Raw genomic sequence first — 14,411 nt, 5'->3', positions numbered from 1 at the left:
CCCCGCATCTCCCACCCCAGGTCCCCAGACCCGGGAGCGGGATGTACTACCCCCAACTCAGAGGCGCTAAGCCCGCCCTCCTCTTCCGCCCGCAGGCCCTCATCAGGCTCCGCCCGCTCGACGTCACCGAGGCCGGCGCCGATTGGCCGACTGAACTGTCACTCCGGACACTTCCTCCTGGGCCGCAGCCGCCGAATTAAACTTTGGAGTGGGAAAAAGAGCCATCGGCGCCCGGCGCCGGACGACCCTCCCTTCCCTCCCACCCCCCGCCACCCCACTGCCGCCGGTAACACCCCCTTCTCCGCGGCCCCCGACCGAATTTTTCTCCAACTTCCGAGACCCGTGAGATTCCCGCCTTAGCACCCCAGCCCTCGGAATCCCTCTGCCCATTCCCAGGCCCGCCGTCGGATCCCTGGGATCCATTCGATCCCCGACTCAGAGACTCCTGCTCTCCACCCCAAGATCTGGTGAATCCCTCGAGCTCCCTTCTTATATGGATCCTCCTCTTAGAGCCACTGGATTCTTGGCCCCACCTGCTCCCTTTCCAATCCCTTCTTTCTCCAGGGAGCCTTTGGATCCTGGGCTCTTCTGATCCCTGTGACCCCGGCCTACTAGATTTTCTTTTTTTATTTCTTGGAATCTCCCAATCGCTGGGCCCCCCAAACCATTAGATTTCTCCTTTCTGATCGTCTGTGATCCCTTAATCCCCGGGCGGGCGTCTGATCCACTAGATTCCTTTTCTCTAACTTCCCAGGGTCCCACCATCCTCGAGTTCCCTCAACCTGCCAGGATTTTCTTCTCGGATCCCCGGGATCCCCGCGCTCCCACCACCAGCTAACAAGATACCTCGGATCCAGGGACCTGAGCCTCCCTGCTCAGGCTCCTGCAGCCGGATCCCGGGTGGGCGCCGGGCGGCGGGTCCCGGGCCTCGCCCTATGGCCGCCGCCCCCTCCCATCCCGCCGGGCTCCCGGGCTCTCCCGGGCCGGGGTCTCCTCCGCCCTCTGGCAGCTTGGAACTGCAAGCGCCGCCACCGCTTCTGCCCCATGTCCCGGCGCCGGGCTCGGGGGTGTCCTTCCACATCCAGATCGGGCTGACCCGCGAGTTCGTGCTGTTGCCCACCGCCTCCGATCTGGCCCACGTGAAGCAGCTGGCTTGCTCCATCGTTGACCAGAAGGTGAGGGCACAGGGTTCCCCCCATCTAGCTTGAGGAGAGGTCTGGAAGAGGGGGGAGGCGCTGGCAGAGGCGATCTCCAGCCCAGTATAAGGAAGAGGGAGAGAAGGGGGATAAGCCTTGGGCGACTGAGGGGTGGGGGTGGAGCATTGGCCCCCAGTTGCCTCCTCACCCCACTACTCCTTTGAGAGAGGCCTGGTCACGGGTGGGGTGCCCCAGAGGCCTCCCCAAATTGCATGTCCCTGAGTGTTGTTGTTTGCTGCAGACAGCATGGAGGAAGGGAGGGACCGGTGAGGTGTAGGAGCCGAGAGGAAGGGGCAGGTGGGAGCAACAGATGTCGGGGGACCTCCCTGTCCAGGCCTATCCCCGGCCTCCCATTTGGTGGAAACAGTAGAAATTGAAGCCAGGCTGGCCATGGCGATCAAGTGACATGTGTGGGTGCGGGTGCCTGCAGTAGCTGCCAGGGGCAAGTGAGGTCTCAGAGTCCAATCTCTGCCCTCCCCCAGGCTTGAGTGTGTGTGGAGGGGCAGGTGCGCCTCTTCACAATCCCCAGAGGCTCTGAGGTCTGTGTCCCCTCTCCTGATCAGTGTCTCCCCCCCCCCCCAGTTCTGATGCTAGTCTGTTGAAACGAACCTTCCCCAATCCCACCCCACTCTTCACTTTGGACACCAGGGTCACTGGGGTTGGGGCCTGGGGGAGCACGGCAAGGGGAAATCAGGTGGGACGCAATGCTTGGATTCTAGAATGTTAAAAGTTAGAATAAAAAAAAAATTGGAATAGTGGGCTACTCTATTGTTGGAATTTTGGACTGTAAAAGTGTTAAAATGTTAGAATTCTAAATTGTTGGAATATGCAACTGCTAGGTAACTGAACTCCTCTGATATTAAAGTGTTCAAACATTAGAACCCGAGGTTGTTGAAATACTAAAACATTAAAATGTTGGAATATTTGATTCCATCGTTGTTAGACTCCTAGAGCATAAAAATGTTAGAATTCTGGAATGCTGGGTCATTGAAATCCTTTCATGCTAAGATATTCAAATATTAGAATCCTAGTTTGGCAGATTCCTAGAACTTTAAAATATTAGACTACTACTAATCTAGGTTATTAAAATCCTAAAACTTATCATGATAATTTGTTGGAATCTAGAATGTATAATCCTATAATGTGAGCATGCTGGAATCCCAAAATACCCAAATTGTAGAATCTTCTTAGATTCCTGGGAATGAATTCTTTGGGCTGCAGACAAAACGTTAGGAACTGGGCCAACTCCCCCATTTTACAGACAAGGAAACTGAAGCTTAGAGAAAGACCTCCAAGGCAGTCAGGACCCTGGCAGTCCTGGCCACCTGTGGACCCTCTCCCAGCAACAAGAACAGATAGAGCTTCCTTTGCCACCTACCCCAAACCCCAAAACTAGCAGGCCCAGCTCGCACTCAGCCTGCTCCTTGGGAAAACAGGCTGGGGAGAGGGCAGATTGTCCCCTGGGTGAAATTCTTTATCCGATGCTCAAGTCCTCAGCCTACCCCCTCAGGCCTCACCGCAGTTTTATTTTCTGCCCCCCCCCAAACCCAGTCCAGGTGTGGTAGGGCCCCTTTCCTTCCTTCCAGTGGCTCCACCTGGGCGGTTTCACTTTCTGTTCTACCAGGTTTCATTTCCTGCCCCGCCTCCCCAAGCTGGGGACCGGGACACCTGGGTCCTTGAGGCATTGGGTGGGGGACACCGTGCCAGTTTCCAGCTCCCTTGAGCCCTAGCCTTTCCGCACCCCCCTCCCCCCCCAAACTAGGAGTCCTAAATCCCCTCCTTCCAGATCGCCCAGCCCCAGTGCTGGGCCTGGAGCCAGGTAACAGGGACAACAATAGATCCAGGAAGGAAGCTGGGGGTGAGGGGGAGCGGGAGGTGGTGGGGAGATAAGGGAAGGGGTACTCACTCAGCCCTACCCCCCTCCATCTCCAGAAGATTCTAGGTGCCCACGCTCCCAGAGCCACTCTCCCAAACTCTGACCAGCGCTCTCTCCCAGCACACCTGGGGCCCTGGCACCCTGCCCAGCTCAGCTCGAGCTGGGCTTGGGAGGGAGCGGGCAGGAAGCGAGGGGCTGCGGGGTCTCTGAGTTTCCGGGGGAAACAGCCGGCCCTGCCCTGGGAGGGTTCCAGACCGCTGCTTTGAGCTTTTCCGTCACCACCTCCCTCTCCCGCCCCTCAGTTCCCCGAGTGTGGCTTCTATGGCCTTTACGACAAGATCCTGCTCTTCAAACATGACCCCACGTCGGCCAACCTCCTGCAGTTGGTGCGCTCCGCCGGAGACATCCAGGAGGGCGACCTGGTGGAGGTGGTACTGTCGGGTGAGAGGCCGAGGCAGGCCTAGGGGCGCAGCCTCGAGCGGGGGCGGGGCATCCGGAGGAGGGGGAGGGGAGGTGGGCCCAGAAACTTAGTTCTTAAAGTTAGGGACCAGCGGTTCTAAGCCTTGGCTGCAAATTAGAATCACCGCGGGAGCTTTTTACAAACTACCGCTACGGAATGGGTAGGTGTGGTGCCTGCACATTGTGGAATTCGCACAGCACTGAACATAAACCATCCACGGCAACGCGGATGAATCTCACACACCTAATGCTGAGGGACAGAAGCTAGACATCAGACTACATATTGTATCATTCCATTTACGAAGCACAAAGACAATTACGCTATTTTGTTAGAAGCCAAGAGAGTGGGTACCTTTTTGGCAGCTGGAGTTCGGTGGGGGGACACAATGGTTTAAACTTCCATTTATCCATCAGGATGCTGGTGACATGGGCATGTACAGTTTGACAATTCATTGAGCTGTGCATTTCTGATATGTCCTTTCCTAGACCTACGTTACACTTTGATGTAAAGTTAAAAATGTTTTGCTGCCTGTGCCTCCTCCCAGTGAAATGCTAAATTAAATCAGACTCTGCGGCGTGAGATGAAACCCGGGTACCTGTATTTTCAGCCAGAATCTAGTCCACCCACTGGCCATTCCCATTTGATGGATGGGCAAGCTCTCAGCACTTAGAGGACTCTTTAGCCCTTGGTTCCTTCAGGAGGGTGGTGTAGGGGGGTGGGAGGTACCTTACTCATGGCTGTATGTCCTCCCCTGCCCCCCACCCCCACCCGGAGTACTGCAATGCTCCGTAAAATTTGTTGGATGGATGGATGGATGACAGTTAGAAGTTTGGATTAATGGGACTTCCCTGGTGGCGCAGTGGTTAAGAATCCTCCTGCCAATGCAGGGGACACCGGTTCGATCCCTGGTCCGGGAAGATCCCACATGCCGCAGTGCGTCACAACTGCTGAGCCTGCACTCTAGAGCCTGTGAGCCACAACTACTGAGCCCACGTGCCGCAACTACTGAAACCTGGGCGCCTAGAGCCCGTGCTCCACAACAAGGAAGCCACCGCAATGAGAAGCCCGCGCACCGCAACAAAGAGTAGCCCCCTCTCGCCTCAACTAGAGGAAGCCCACGCACAGCAACGAAGACCCAACGCAGCCAAAAAATAAATTAAAAATAAATAAATAAATAAAGAGCATAAATCATTAAAAAAAGAAGAAGTTTGGATTTACGTCCCTCATATAGGCTTGCCACCCTTGGATTTTTATCTTCATCCTGGTCTCTCCCCAAACCCAAGTCTTGTTCGTGCAGCTGTCTCCCTGACACTTTTACTCGGCAGCTCCAGGCCTCTCAGATACAGCCTGTCCAAGACAGAAATCTTGATTTCGCCCTTCTAAACCTGCTCTTCCCACAGTCTTCTCCAGCTTGGTGAAGGGTATCACCATTCACCCAGGTGCTCATGCCCCAAACTTTGGGCCATCCCTGGCTCCTCTTTTTCTCTCACCCCTTCACTTGGTCCATCCTCAAACCTACTGGTCTCACCCATCCTGAATCTATTTCTTTACTCCCTCCACTGATCCAAGCCACCATCACCTCCTGCCTAGACTATTGCAGTAGCACCTAAGTCAGCTCATGACACTCCACTGCTCAGAATCCTCCCCTGACTCTGCATTACCCTCGGAACAAAATGCAAACTCCTCAACGTGGTCTCAAGGCTGTCCATGACCTGGGCCCTGCCAATTCCCCAAATTCATCTCTTAACACTGTCCTTCTTACTTTCTTTGTTCCAACCATCTTGTCTGCCCTCTGTCCCTTAAAGAAATCAAGCTCCCTCCCACCTCAGGGCCTTTGCACTTGCTGTCCTTCTCCCCCACCCCCGACCCTGTCCTGTCTTCTCATAGCTAGCACCTTCTTGTTATTTGGATCTCAGCTTAAATGCCATTTCCTCCATTGTCAGAAATGTCCTTGTTTGTTTGTTTGTTTTATGTATCTTTTCCTTCTCCTCAAAAGAATGTCAGATCTCTGAGAGTGGTGAAACTCTCTTGTTCAGAGCTTTATCCTGCGCGTGTAAACAGTGCTTGGCACATAGAACAGAGTCCCCTCTCCATTGCATAATAGTAAGAAAAATAGCTTAATATTAGACAGAAATTGGGGGGGGGGATGGGGGTGGGGAGAGGAACAAGATTTAGTCCAAAAATGAAACTTTAAAATAATAGCTGGGCTTCCCTGGTGGCGCAGTGGTTGAGAATCTGCCTGCCAATGCAGGGGACACGGGTTCGAGCCCTGGTCTGAGAAGATCCCACATGCCGCGGAGCAACTAGGCCCGTGAGCCACAATTACTGAGCCTGCGCGTCTGGAGCCTGTGCTCCGCAACAAGAGAGGCCGCGATAGTGAGAGGCCCACGCACCGCGATGAAGAGTGGCCCCCGCTTGCCGCAACTAGAGAAAGCCCTCGCACAGAAACGAAGACCCACCACAGCCATAAATAAATAAATAAAAATTAAAAACAAATAATAGCTAACATTTATTGAGCATTTTCTCTGAGCCAGGTACTGTTTTAAGAGCTTTCCGGGAAGTCCCTGGCGGTTCAGTGGTTAGGACTCCGTGCTCTCACTGCTGAGGGCCCGGTTTCGATCCCTGGTAGGGAAACTAAAATCCCATAAGCCGCGTGGCGCGGCCAAAAAAAAAAGCTTTCCATATATCCATTTAACCCATAAAAAAGAACCATAGGGACTTCCCTGATGGTGCAGTGGTTAAGAATCCGCCTGCCAATGCAGGGGACACGGCTTCGAGCCCTGGTCCGGGAAGATCCCACATGCTGCAGAGCAACTGAGCCCTCGAGCCACAACTATTGAGCCCGCGGGCCTAAAGCCGGTGCTCCGCAAAAAGAGAAGTCACCGCAATGAGAAGCCCGCGCACTGCAACGAAGAGTAGCCCCTGCTCGCCGCAACTAGAGAAAGCCCGTGCGCAGCAATGAAGACCCAACGCAGCCAAAAATTAAAATAAATTAATTAATTTTAAAAAATAGAAATAAAAAAGTGTAAGCGGAACATTCATCAAAATAAATTTTCTAAGAAAAGAACTATAAGGCGATACTATTATGATACTGGGCATGTTCTTCCCTAGATACCTGCATGGTCCAGACCCTTACCTTTTTCAGGTCTTTTGTCTTTTTTTTTTTTTTTTTGGCAGGCGAATTCTTAACCACTGTGCCACCAGAGAAGCCCTATCTGTGTTTTTTTAATTAAGTTTTTTAAAATTGTGATGAAATATATGCAACATAAAATTACCATCTTAACCATATTCTAAGTCTAGTGTTCAGTAGTGTTAATTACATTCACAATGTTGTGTAACCAACCTCCAGAACTGTTTTCATCTTGCAAAGCTGGAACTCTGTGCCCATTAAACAATTCCCCATTCCCCCTCCCCGGTCCCTGGCATAGGTACATAGGTGTTTTGGCCAATGGTGGAGCTGGGATTTGAACCCAGGTCGAATGAAATGTAGGATGCGAGTAAATGATTGAAGGAAAGATCAGACATTGCAGTTGAGAGGACTGTGTGAAACCTGGGAATGCGGAGGCTGAAATGGCCACCGCTGGTCCCGACTCAACCATCCGCTCCTCCCTGCTGCCTGCAGCTTCGGCCACCTTCGAGGACTTCCAGATCCGCCCGCACGCCCTCACGGTGCACTCCTACCGAGCGCCTGCCTTCTGCGACCACTGCGGAGAGATGCTCTTCGGCCTAGTGCGCCAGGGCCTCAAGTGTGACGGTGAGAGGCGGAGGGGCTGGAGGCGGGGCCAAGAGGTAGGGTGTGGGCGTGAGGGCGGGGCCGGGATGGAGCTCAGGGCCAGGAGGTGGGGCCTAAGAGGTGGGGTTCGGAGGGAGAGGTGAGGGCCCAGAGGCAGGGCTTGGGGGAGGAACTGGAGGTGGGAACAGGAGGCGGGGCTTAGGTGGAGGGAGGGGTCTGGGTGGGACTCCGTTTGGGGGTGGGGACTGGGAGGTGGAGCTCCGAGGGAGTGGTAAGGGGCAGAGCTTTGGGGGAGAACAGGGGTGATGGGGAAGAGGACGGAGCCTATATCAGTCAGGGGTCAACAGGAGAAACGGAGCCTGTAGGGAGGCATATAGTAAGGGATTTTTGGAAGGAATTGGCTTACAGGATTGTGGGCGCTGGCCACTCTGAAATCCGCAGGGCGGGTCGTCAGGGAGAGCAGGCAGGAGATGAAGCTGCTCTCCAACTGGGAAATCTCAGCTCGGCTCTTTCAGCCTTTCAACTGATTGAAACAGGCCCACCCAGATTAACTAGGATGATCTCCGTCACTTAAAGTCACCTTGACTGTGGACTTGAATCACATCTCCAGATACCTTCGCAGCAACACGCAGATTATCGTTTGACTAACTGCGGATGTGACACATAAAGCTGACTCTCAGAGTCCACCTCTTGGCAACTTGGCACTTCTGTCTGCTAGGGCTGTCCTAACAAAAGATCACGGGCTGGGTGGTGTAAACAAGATCTGGGTTCTGACAAGATATGGTTCCTGGTGAGCTCTCTTCCTAGCTTGCAGATGGCCACCGCCTCCTCCTGTGCTCACATAGCACATGGAGAGAGAGCGATTTTTCATGTCTCTTCCGTTTATAAGGACCCCAATCCCACTGATCAGGGCCCCATCCTTATGGCCTCATTTAACCTTAATTACCTCCTTAAAGGCCCCATCTCCAAATACAGTCACATTGAGGATTAGGGCTTCAACATATGAATTTGGGGAGAACACAAGCATTCAGTCCATAACAGGCACCCATACACGTCTCCCTAAATCATACTTAAAAAAAATAAAGGAACACAGTGTGTTCCTTTGAGACAAGATGTCTCAAGGTTAAGCCCAAGTGTCAGGATCCTCAGGTTTACTGTTCCTGTCTTTGATGCTTCTGAGGGGGAATGCTGAGATCACGCCTCCCCTGCAGTGGAAGGCCGCACACCCGCCTTGGCTCTGCTCTACACACAGCGGATGAAGACCATCCATTATATGATGACGACCTGCATCTCCATTGTTGCTCAGTGTGCCCCACTATTAGAGGCGTATTCTCAGATGTTCCATTGCCTAAGGATCTCCAGCTTTGTGGCTGTCATGCTCCTATAGAGATCCGGAGTCCCTGATACCTTGTGTTCCAGATGACCCACAGCATCGACTAGGATTGTTATCATGCAGCCCTAAATATACTTGTGGAGGACTTCCCTGGTGGTCCAGCGGTTAAGACTTTGTGCTTCCACTGCAGGGGGCACAGGTTCGACCCCTGGTCAGGGAACTAAGATCCCCACATGCCACACGGCACGGAAAAAAAAAAAGTTAAATACACTTGTGGCATTATTTAAGGACTCTAGGGATAATAGCTGTATCAGGCCTGCAAAAAACCAGTTTACTGCATTCAAAGCTGCTATCAATATTGCCATCGTCCACATGCCATATCCAACTCTTGAAGTCTTGGTTTATGTAACCGTTGTCATGGAGCAACCCTGGTATCACCAAGTTCTAATGGCCATTCTCCGAATGGACTTGATCGGCCCAGCATCACAGATGATGGTCCAAGTTCATAGGGTTCCAAAAGAGGCCCAGATGCCTGTACTTTATGCCATCGACGCCTTCCTACGGGAGTTTGATTCTACCTTGATACTCATAACAGGAGCCATAGATGAGATTCTGAAATTCTGTGAAGCATGTGAGTGATTAAAGGCCAAAACTGGGACATGGTTCCTGTGCGCAATTTGCCATCCTGAAACTCTCCTCGTAGCACCAACAGCAATCCCCAAGTTTGCCTCTGCAGCGTGACATTGTGCATTTGAGACAGTGCCTATGATGAGGAATTACTGCGCAGGAAAGTCTATAACAGGCCGGCTGCCAGAAGACAGGCTTCATAAAATGTCCGAAGGAAGCTTCCAAAGGCTGGAGGAACATTCTTTACTCCAGAAAGAGATCCTGGAATCATTTGGAATCACCAGAGATGTATGGAGAAGCGTTCAGGAAGTCCAGTAGGAAATGACAAGCTGAGCCTGACTCTTTCATGGTCAAGGATTAAAAATAGAAAAGAAAAGAAAGAACAAAGTCACACTTCCACATGATATGATACAACCATCCCGAGTACAACTGAAAATGCTCTCTTTCCCCATAAGACGATGTCCTTGTGTGATATTCCCTCTTCTCCTTTGATATTCCGTAACAAATATCACGGTATAAAGTTAATTATTATTAATATCTTATGTTAGATGATAAGGGGGTAGAAGAGGGAAGAAAACAAAAATATTTGGTGTACGCACATATTCATAACAAAGTAAGGAAGAAATACTATGACTGTCCTCACGGCTGCAACTGGTCACGTGGCTGTGGCTTCCTTCTCTTCCTTCTCCACTGCCTGGTCCATATTCCCTTTGCCCTCAGCCAGCACCTCACCTGCTTATGGTGTTTTGTCTGTTGGGGTGGCCCAAAACTTTATTCCTTTTTTTTTTTTTTGGCCTCACCGAGTGGCTTGTGGGATCTCAGCTCCCCAACCAGAGATTGAACCCGCGCCCTAGGCAGTGAAAGCGCGGAGTCCTAACCACTGGACCGCCAGGGAGTTCCCCAAACCTTTATTCCTGAAGGCTCTCAGCCATTAGCAGTTCTGCCTGCATTGGGTTTTGTAGTTTTCCGCTGACGTTAATTACACTAGGAAGAGGCATCCTGAGGGACCTGCTGTGTTCCAGATCTTCAGAAAAGGAGAAGGTGGCTGGGGGGAGGGAGCTGAGCTTTAGTGCCCAGGTCAGGTGGAGGCTATGTCTCTGACCGTCGGGCGCCCCACACAGGCTGCGGACTGAACTACCACAAACGCTGCGCCTTCAGCATCCCCAACAACTGCAGTGGGGCCCGCAAGCGACGCCTGTCGTCCACGTCTCTGGCCAGTGGCCATTCGGTGCGCCTCGGCACCTCTGAGTCCCTGCTCAGCATGGCTGATGACCTGGTGAGCGGCTGGGGGAGTGGGGAGGGGTGGGAAGGGGTGGGGGTTGGGGGTTGATGAGGCCCAGGCGCAGGGACAACGCGCTGAGGTGTCCCTTTCCAACTTGCCATCTGATAGAGCCGTAGCACCACCGAGCTCATCCCTCGCCGCCCTCCGTCCTCGTCCTACTCATCTTCTGCCTCATCCTACACCGGTCGCCCGATCGAGCTGGACAAGATGCTGCTGTCCAAGGTCAAGGTGCCACACACCTTCCTCATCCACAGCTACACGCGGCCCACCGTCTGCCAGGCTTGCAAGAAACTGCTCAAGGGCCTCTTTCGCCAGGGCCTGCAGTGCAAAGGTCAGCGGGGGCCCCCCACGTTGGGGGGTGGCGAGGGACAGAGTCAGAACACCCCCCATCACACAGACACACTCAGAGGCTTAGGATCTCAGCTGGACTTGTGGAAGGAAACAAAAATCTCTGTTCCGATCCTTAGAAGCACGGGGCCTTGGAAAGGGAGTGCCCTGAATCCTGACGTTCTAGAACCTTTGGAATTCTGGAATCCTAGAACCTCAGTCATTAGAAACTTGGAATCCTAGCACCTAAGAAATCTAGATTCATATGATACTTAGCATGGAATTCTAAAACCGTAGAACTTGAGAATTCTTGAATCAGAGAACCTTAGAAACATAAGTTTCAAGAATTCTAGATCATAGGATTCAGCAAAAAGAATCATAGAACTTTAGACTCATAAATATTAGAACTATCAAATTATAGATTCTCAGAATGTTAGAACTTTAAAACCATAGGAATTGAGAAGAATAGAAACCTAGAAGCAAAACATTTGAGTCTTAGAAGTCTACAATCATATAGCCTTGGAAACACCAAATTCTGGAGTCCTAGAAATCTAGGATCCTGGAACTTTGAATGATCAAATTCTGGAATACCAGAAGTCTAGATCCATAAAAAGTTAGAGCCATCCAATTCTAGAATTCATCAGAACAATCAAATTCTAGAATCTTAGATGTCTAGAGCTAAAGAACCATAGAAACATTAAGTTCTAGATTCCTGGGTGTACAGAACCCAAGAACTTTGGAACTATCAGATTCTAGAGGCTTAGAAGTCTAGAATCATAGAACTGTAGAGTCACCGAATTCTAGAGTTTAGATACATAAAACCTTAAAACCTCAGACATCAAAGAATCTGAGCAGTCTAGAACTGTAGAACTGTAGAAGCATAGATGTGTAGAGTTCTAGAAACTTGGACATCAAACTCTGCAGTCTTAGAAATCTAGAATCATAAGGACCTTAGCAAAATAAGTTTTCATACAATTCCAGGATCTTTGATGTATAGCAGCCCAGAACCTCGGAGTCTTCAAACTTCTCAACCAAGCAATGCTTCTCAACCAAGGACAGTTTTGCCCAAGGGGGGATGTTTGGCAATGTCTGGAAACATTTTTGTTTGTCATATGGGGCTGGTGCTACTGGCATCAGGTGGGCAGAGGTCAGGGATGCTGCTAAAAATCCTATGATGTTCAGAACAGTCCGCCACAACAAGGAATTTTCCAGCCCAAAATGTTCATAGTGCCAAAGGTTGAGAAACCCCTCCCTCAAAAGCCTGAAGTCTAGAATCATAGAATGTTACATGCGATTACACTCTATAATTGTAGAAATCTAGGGTGACGGATATTTACACTGTTAGAACTTTAGACCCTTAGAGTACTAGGGCTATCAAGCCACAGACACTTCATCTGGCCCTCCTCTATTTAATCAAGCCTCTCCATAGTTGGGGACTGTGCCTTAAAGGAGGGATGACCAGGGAAGGGTCATTTAGCTTTCCTGCCCCAAAAAGCAATACCAAATTCTTTTGAGACTGGGGGCTAGGGGTCAAGGGTCAACCCTTAGAGGTGACCTCTCTTCCCCCTCCCACCCGCCTCCATGTTCCCTGTCCTCCTACCAGATTGCAAGTTCAACTGTCACAAACGCTGCGCCACCCGAGTCCCTAATGACTGTTTGGGGGAGGCACTCATCAACGGAGGTAAGAGGCTGGGGGCTGAGCGGGAAAGGGCAGCAGGACTGGGTTCCGGAGGCCCCTCTGATGCCCCTGTCCTCCCAGATGTGCCGATGGAGGAGGCCACTGATTTCAGCGAGGCTGACAAGAGCTCCCTCATGGATGAGTCAGATGACTCGGGTTTCGTCCCGGGCTCCCACTCAGAAAATGCTCTCCATGCCAGCGAGGAGGAGGAAGGCGAGGGAGGCAAGGCCCAGAGGTACCCAGGGCCCTCTCCAGCGAAGGCCCTTCTCCGTCCCTACAATGGGTTGACATCACCCCGTTCTTATAAATTTCCCAGGTTCCTGAGGCGAACTTTTTCAAGCATCCAAACTTTATTTTTTTAACCTAACCTTTTTTCCTGATTTACATTTTTAACAAGTTTTAATGGAAGCCTATTTTAACTTATATTGTTTTTCTTTTATTGGAACTGGTAATACAGTCACTCAAAACGTATATAGTCAACCCCTCCCACTTCCCTGCCTCTCAGCTGCCCAGCCCCTCTCCCCAGAGGATGCCAGTGGGATTAGGTTCTGGTGGGTCCTTCCAGAAACAGTCCATATGACAAAGTGACAGTACAAAGAGTGAGTGAGAATATGGACTCTGGAACCAGACTGCTGTATGGCCTTAGGCAAGAGATTAACCTCTCTGGGCCTCAGTTTTCTCATCAGTAAAATGGGGATAAAGTAGTACCTACCGTATAGGGTTGTTGCGAGAATGAAATGAATGTAAATCAAGTATGTAAAAGAGTACCTAGTATACAGTAAGTGTTAGTTTAACTCTTATCCTAGAGCCCTAAATCTTAAAAAGGAAGGGAAAATATCCATTTTCTTTCAACCATTTTGGCCTTGGATTGATTTGTATGGCCTTAAACAAGTCCCTTCTCCTTTTGGTGCCTCAGTCTTCCCATCTGTAAAATGGGGAAAGGAAAATATCCCCAACGAACTGACAGGCAATGGCTTTCTTCTGGCATGGAAGCTCTGAAAAATAATAACTTTTACTTAATTACACATTTTAAATTAGAAATGGAATTAATCTTCAGCTTCACTAGAATGTGAGTTCAAGTGCTCGAGGGCAAGGATATTTATCCGTCTCCCAAGTGCCTAGGACAAGGCCTGGCTTCCTCCATGGATGACTGTTTATTGAGGTGGCAGGAAAGCAGCAGGGCTAAAAGCACAGGGCACTGGAGGCTGAGAGATGGGTCCCAGCTCCATCACTTAAACTGCTGGTCCTTTCTCTGCCTGCCTCAGTTTCCTCCTGGGGACTGAGGACGTGCCTTACAGAGTGTGCAAATTCTATTTGATCATGCAGGGAAAGTGTTTGCCAGGTTATAAGTGCTCAGAAAATGGAAAAGGAGTTATCCCTAGTATTTGAATCTTGAATCTCTAAAGTGGGAAGGGTGAGAGATGATCCATTTGGAGGTATGAGAAGAAAATATTTGCATTTCCATTTCTCTATTTTTAATCTCATCCTTTGAACCTTTTCACTTTTTTTCATATGTTTTAGAAAAAAAAATTTTAATTGAAGTATGGTTGATTTACAGTGTTGTGTTAGTTTCAAGTGTACAGCAAAGTGATTCAGTATATATATATATATATATATATAGAGAGAGAGAGAGAGAGAGAGAGAGAGAGAAGAATATATGTATTCTTTTTCAGATTCTTTTCCATTTTAGGTTATTATAAGATACTGATAACTGCTATCAAAAATAAAATTAGAAAGGAAATGAGAGGGGATAGAAAATGGGGACATGCTGTCTTACTTAGGGTCGTTAAAGGAGCCCTCTTTGAGGAAATATTGTAGCTTTAAAGAGATCTGAGGGAGGGGAGGGAAGGAGTGGTGTGGAAGATATCTGGGGGAAGAGGCTACCAAGCAGAGGGAACA

At 50.2% G+C, this 14,411-nt stretch overlaps 1 protein-coding gene across 3 annotated transcripts in view; it reads left to right on the top strand.

Moving 5' to 3' along the window:
- The first annotated feature begins 140 nt into the window (after positions 1-140).
- Positions 141-14,411, top strand: part of PRKD2 (protein kinase D2) — a 32,699-nt gene continuing 18,428 nt past the window's right edge. Inside the window, exons 1-8 of one of the 3 annotated variants that reach the window (XM_061172848.1) lie at positions 141-286; positions 755-1,175; positions 3,375-3,513; positions 7,155-7,286; positions 10,347-10,501; positions 10,616-10,838; positions 12,438-12,515; positions 12,594-12,747. In XM_061172848.1, the coding sequence (XP_061028831.1) occupies positions 936-1,175; positions 3,375-3,513; positions 7,155-7,286; positions 10,347-10,501; positions 10,616-10,838; positions 12,438-12,515; positions 12,594-12,747 (1,121 nt within the window). In that variant the 5' untranslated portion in view covers positions 141-286; positions 755-935. Of the gene's footprint in view, positions 1,176-3,374; positions 3,514-7,154; positions 7,287-10,346; positions 10,502-10,615; positions 10,839-12,437; positions 12,516-12,593; positions 12,748-14,411 lie in introns of all 3 variants that reach the window. The other 2 variants (XM_061172847.1, XM_061172846.1) reach the window with 2 other exon arrangements.

The sequence above is a fragment of the Eubalaena glacialis genome, chromosome 18 (assembly GCF_028564815.1).
Source record: "Eubalaena glacialis isolate mEubGla1 chromosome 18, mEubGla1.1.hap2.+ XY, whole genome shotgun sequence".
NCBI classification, from domain to species: Eukaryota; Metazoa; Chordata; class Mammalia; order Artiodactyla; family Balaenidae; genus Eubalaena; species Eubalaena glacialis.
The sequence above is the reverse complement of the archived record's forward strand: the minus strand, read 5'-3'. Positions and strand labels throughout refer to the sequence as shown.